The sequence below is a fragment of the Orycteropus afer genome, unplaced genomic scaffold, assembly GCF_000298275.1.
Source record: "Orycteropus afer afer isolate SDZICR_OR568_19922 unplaced genomic scaffold, OryAfe1.0 scaffold00009, whole genome shotgun sequence".
NCBI classification, from domain to species: domain Eukaryota; kingdom Metazoa; phylum Chordata; class Mammalia; order Tubulidentata; family Orycteropodidae; genus Orycteropus; species Orycteropus afer.
The window spans coordinates 20,141,739-20,146,939 of NW_006921596.1; the positions used below are offsets into that span (position 1 = coordinate 20,141,739).

The following is a 5,201-nucleotide window of genomic DNA, read 5'->3' on the forward strand; positions in this document are numbered from 1 at the left end:
TAAGTGTGTGAGCCATTTTCCTAAGATAAATTTCTCTTCCTCTCTCTATATAAAGCTTTACTGGTTTTGCTTCTCTAGAGAACCCAGTCTAACACAAGTGGTAAATACTAGTACACATGAATTCTGCAGTAACAGTAGAAACAATAATCTATGAATGGATACATAGACAGACATACAAGCTGAACCTATGTTAGAAGGTGACAGGACAATATTCACCAATACATACAGATTCGACAGAGGATATCTCTACCTATGTATTTGTATGTGTTGCAAATATATCCATGAATACAGTACAACATATGGGAGCAATATTATGAATATTTCTTGGCTATAACCAAACACCTGAGGGAATGAGTCACTGGGTCTTGGGGCTCAGGACCACAGTCTCAGAGAATAGCAAGGTCAATTGGCACAACACAGTCCACAAAGAAAATGTTCTACATTCTACTTTAGTAAGTAGCAACTGGGGTCTTAAAAGCTTGTGAGTATGTCAACCACTCAGAGGGGGGGTCTATGTAGGAGATCCTGGATAGAGTGGGAGAATAATGTGGAACAAAAATCACAATCATTAAAAAAAAAAAAAACAGGGATCAGATTTGCTCATCTGATAGAGCCTGATAAAACCCTAGAGACTATGGCCCCTAGCTGCCCTTCAGGTCTGGAACTGAACCCACTCCTGTGGCTTCAAGCCAAACAAAAGACAGGCATATGAGCTTACCATTTACATTAGATAGATACACTCCTTGGAGAACAGAAGGGCTGTGACAGGAAGACAGCTCAGGGGGCAGGAGTGCATGGAGGGATGGACACAGGGAAGAAGTAACTATCGGAAGGAAGTGGGAGGAGAGCTGTTGCATGGGGGTAAATTGTAGTCAATGTCATGAGACAAAGTGTATGTGAACTGCTTATGGAAAGTGAATTTGCTCTGTAAATTTTCACCCAAATCACAATTTAAAAAAAAAAAAAGAAGAAGAAGAAGAAGAAGGGCTGCTGCATATGCACAGGGAGACAGCTGGGGGTGGGGGGTGGGCAGGACTCCATGGGAGGGAAGGACACAGGGAAGAGGTAACTATGGAGAGGTAGTGGGGGGGGAGCTGTTGCATGTGGGAGATTGCAGTCAATATCATGACAGAAAGTGTGTGTGAGCTGCTGTTCAGAAAATGAATTTTTTCTGTATACTTTCATCCAAATCACAGTAAAAATGAAAAATGTATATATATTGAGAAGAATAAAACAAGGATAGGTAACTTGAAAAAAAAAAAAGCCACTTTACTTTCCCAAATCATCTATAGCACAGATTAGGTAGGTTACTAATAACAACAAAAATAAATCTATGAAATCTTTAACTGTTTCTCTGCCTAACCAGGGAAAATTATAATGGCATTCAAAGCACAACTATGGTGTTCCTTCTAAGCCATCTAGTGATTCAAAATTTCAAATGTAGTACATCTTGCAATGAGCTCTGATGGCACAGTGTCTAAGGCATTTGACTGCTAACCAAAAGCTTGGCAGTTCAAACTGACCAGCGACTCTGCGGAAGGAAGACTGGACAATCTACTTCCATAAAGATTTACCACCTCGGAAACCCAATAGGGGTCGCTATGAGTTGGAATCAACTCGATGACAGTGGGAGTTTTTTTGTGTTTGTTTGGTACATCTTTCAATCAGTAAACCTTCGAAGAACCTATCCTAGGAATATACTACCACATACATATAAAAAAATGACTTTAACAGCATACCTACTCCTCATTTATCAACTATCTCATTATCCACACCCCCTTCTCTGGGAAAGGTGAGAAGTCAGGCTGGGCATGGGGCAGTGTGAGTGAGTGCTGAGGGCAGCTCCATCTGGAGGAGCAGGTCTCTGTGGCCTGGGAAGGGAAGCAAGCGAGTGCACCAGGACAGAAAGGCCAGGGGCTCCCAGAGGGGTGCGCAGAAGCAGCACAACATGCAAAAGGAACAGCCAATGAGGCCGGGTTCTTGTTGGGGATCATGAGCTAAAGCTTAAGTAGAGGAGCAGCATGGGGTCCAGCTGTGTAGGAGGAAGGGAGAGGTGGGCCTAGAGGGTGCCGGAGCATTGTGGCCACAATTGCAGCCGTGAAACTAGCCTAGGAGTGTTGTGGGGGCTGCCAAACAGAGGGAGTCCACTACCTGCTGTCAGGGATCATGGGCAGGTTCCAAGAGGTAGCCTGTGGTGCAGGAGGAGGGGCTGTGGCCCCATCTCCCCTCCCCAAGCAGCACCAGGAGAAGGGGGAAGGCAGTCCTGCAGTGCAGGGGTGAGTTGGTGGGGGAGGCCTGCATAGGCAGTTGCGTGACTTTGGAGATGGCTCCTGGAAGCTTGAAAGTTCCAGGGAACAGGGGGAACGGTATTGAGAGAGCAGTAGGCACCTTAGCCACAAGAAGGCAGGTAAAGAACTTATGTAATTTTTACATAACAATCTGGTCTTTAGAACCTAACCATGTTGATGAGAGAATGGATATACTGTTAACAGCAAAAATAAAAAATTCCATCAACAGGGAATTAAATATATTTAATCCATACAATGGTTGACTGTCTAGCATTCAAAGAAGAAAGACGTTTTTTCATGTACAGATCATCAATGAGTTCCAAGATAAACTGTCAGAAAGAAAATAAACAAAATGCAGAAAAGTGCTTATCTCATCACCCATATAAAAAAGGGTGGGAAATATTTCCTTATTTTCTGTATGCAAAGAATATCTTTGGAAAGACAGTTAAAAGTTGCCTGTGGGTAGAGAAAATAGGTAACTTAGGAAATCAGGTTAATGGATTCTTTACTTTAAAAATAAAATTAAATATCCCCTGACATCTTCTTAAAACCAAACAATAGTTTAGCTTAACCATCTATATGGGACTGAAGTGACAACAGCAATTGGGAAGATTAGACAGGAACCTTAGGGAACAGAGTTCATGCTAACGGGGGAGGAGCAACTCAGAAGATGATGAGAATGATTGTACAATCCTAAGAACGTAATCAATGTCACTGAATCATACTCGTACAAACTGTTGAACTGGTGTTATGTTTTGCTGTGCATATTCTCAACAAAATAAAATGTAACCCCACAACTCCTATATACATACTACATAGAAAAGCAAGTTTTTTTCTCATTCCTGTATTTAGCTCAAATAAGTAGTCCCCCTCATTTCATTTACAAGCTAGTTATCCTACATACTATTATTAACATTGTAGAAGAAAGAGAATTACCATTTTTTAAATGCCCGTGACTGCAACTGTCGTAGGTACTCTAATTTCAGTTAGCCATAGAAAGGTTTTAATGTAAATTTTACTCTTTTTACTTTCATTTTGCAGATGAGGAAATGAGGTTCAAAAAAGTTATCCAGTATCAAACAGCCACTAAGTTATAATAATTTCACAATACATATAATTCTAAGTATGATACTCCATTTGACTTAAAACTGGGAAGAGTGAGACCACTAAAACTATACTATTTAACTTTCATAAAGATTAAATAAAATGCTCCAGAAGTCAAATATAAGCATAAGAACAAATGAAAATGACAGGGGGAGGGGACTGCAAAAGGATCTGCATAGACTTTTTTCCAAAGAGATACAAATGGCCAGTAAGCACCTGAAAAGATGCATCTTTAGTTATTCAAGACATGTAATGAGACACCACTTTGTAACCACTGGGATGACTAAACTGAAAAAGACAGGTAACAAGTATTAGCAAGAATGCTCATGTGAATGTAAAATGATACAACCACTTTAGAAAACAGTTTGGCAATTCCACAAAGTGTTAAACATATGACCCAGTAATTCCACATTCAGGCATATATCCCAGACAACTGAAAACATAGTTGTATATGCTAAGGAAGTCAGACACAAAAGGTCACTTGTTGCAGAATTCCATTATATGAAATGCCCTGAATAGGACAATCCATAGAGATAGATAACTAGTGAGTGGTTGCCAAGGGTTGAGGGCAGAAGAGTGATGAATGACAGCTAATGGATATGGTATTGCTTTTTGGGGTGATGAAAATGTTCTGGAATTAGAATGAGGTTGACAGTTGCACAACTGTGTGAGAAGACTGAAAACCACTGAATTACACTTTAAAAGGGTACATTTTCTTATCTGTATCTCAATTAAAAAAAAAATTAATTGGAACTAGATCGTAATCTTTATAGAAACATAAAAACTTGTGAATACTAAAAAGAGCTTGAGGTGTCTTATACATTAAGCTGAAGTGAAAACATTAACAATAAAAGGCAAAAGTTAGTTACCTTTCATGCAAAATACCCACATAAATTTCCAGCTTTATTTCCACTGTACATTCATTTACTTTAATGGTACTTATTCTGACAAATTTACTTACATGCTGTATTTCCTGCTGGCTGGCTCGGTAGTTTTTCTTGGTTAAATTGTCCACCAGGTAGCTGATTTGAGACAAGGCCAGCGAGAGCGAGTCAAGATTCATTGCTGGTTGGGGCGGAAGCAGGCGGCCGAGCCCGGCGCAAAATCACCATTATTCCCCTTTAGTCACCTCAGAGGCAGGTTAATGCTTTCTTTGTAATTAGCCTATATCTGGTATGTCTGCACAATGTGTTCAGTTCTTCTTTAGCAAGGGTCGTACTCTGTTATGAAACATGGCACCTATTTAAAAAAAAATGCAAAATTCCAAGTTAGTCAGTTTTTAAGTAGAGGAAAATAAAGTTTTTAAAAAAACCTTCGCCTTTCCATCTTAGTACATAAACATCACCTAAGGACTTAAAAACAAAAACCTTAAGACATCTCAACTGCTACTGATAAATGTCACATTTCAAAGTTATATAAGTATCAGAAAATAACTCCTCCCAATATGTTTTATTTTAAGAATAAAATCTATGATATTTGAGATTTCTATTTTACTAATTTTGAATTGATAATGTCTATAAAACCCTTTAAGGAGCTCGGGTATCATAGAGGGTTAGGCATTTTGGCTGCTAATCAGCTCAGCAGTTCAAACCTATCAGTTGCTCTGTGGGAGGAAGATGAGGCAATCTACTTCCATAAGGATTTGCAATCCTGGCAACCCAATGAGGGTCACTATGAGTCAAAACCAACTCAATGGTAGTGGGGTTTTCGTTTGGGTATAATAACCTTTGGAACTAGCAGAAAAATATTGTACATAGAATTAAAATTAGGGTTTGTGGAAAGAAAATTCATCCCACAATTAAAGTGCTG

The 5,201-nt window shown here is 39.4% G+C and overlaps 1 protein-coding gene across 1 annotated transcript in view; it reads right to left on the reverse strand.

Annotated features, from left to right (window-relative positions):
• The window catches only part of CNOT1 (CCR4-NOT transcription complex subunit 1), a 92,772-nt gene extending 88,317 nt beyond the window's left edge, over positions 1-4,455 (reverse strand). The window contains exon 1 of the mRNA XM_042781763.1: positions 4,354-4,455. Within this exon, the coding sequence (XP_042637697.1) occupies positions 4,354-4,455 (102 nt within the window). The remainder of the gene's footprint in view (positions 1-4,353) is intronic.
• Between the last annotated feature and the right edge of the window lie 746 nt (positions 4,456-5,201).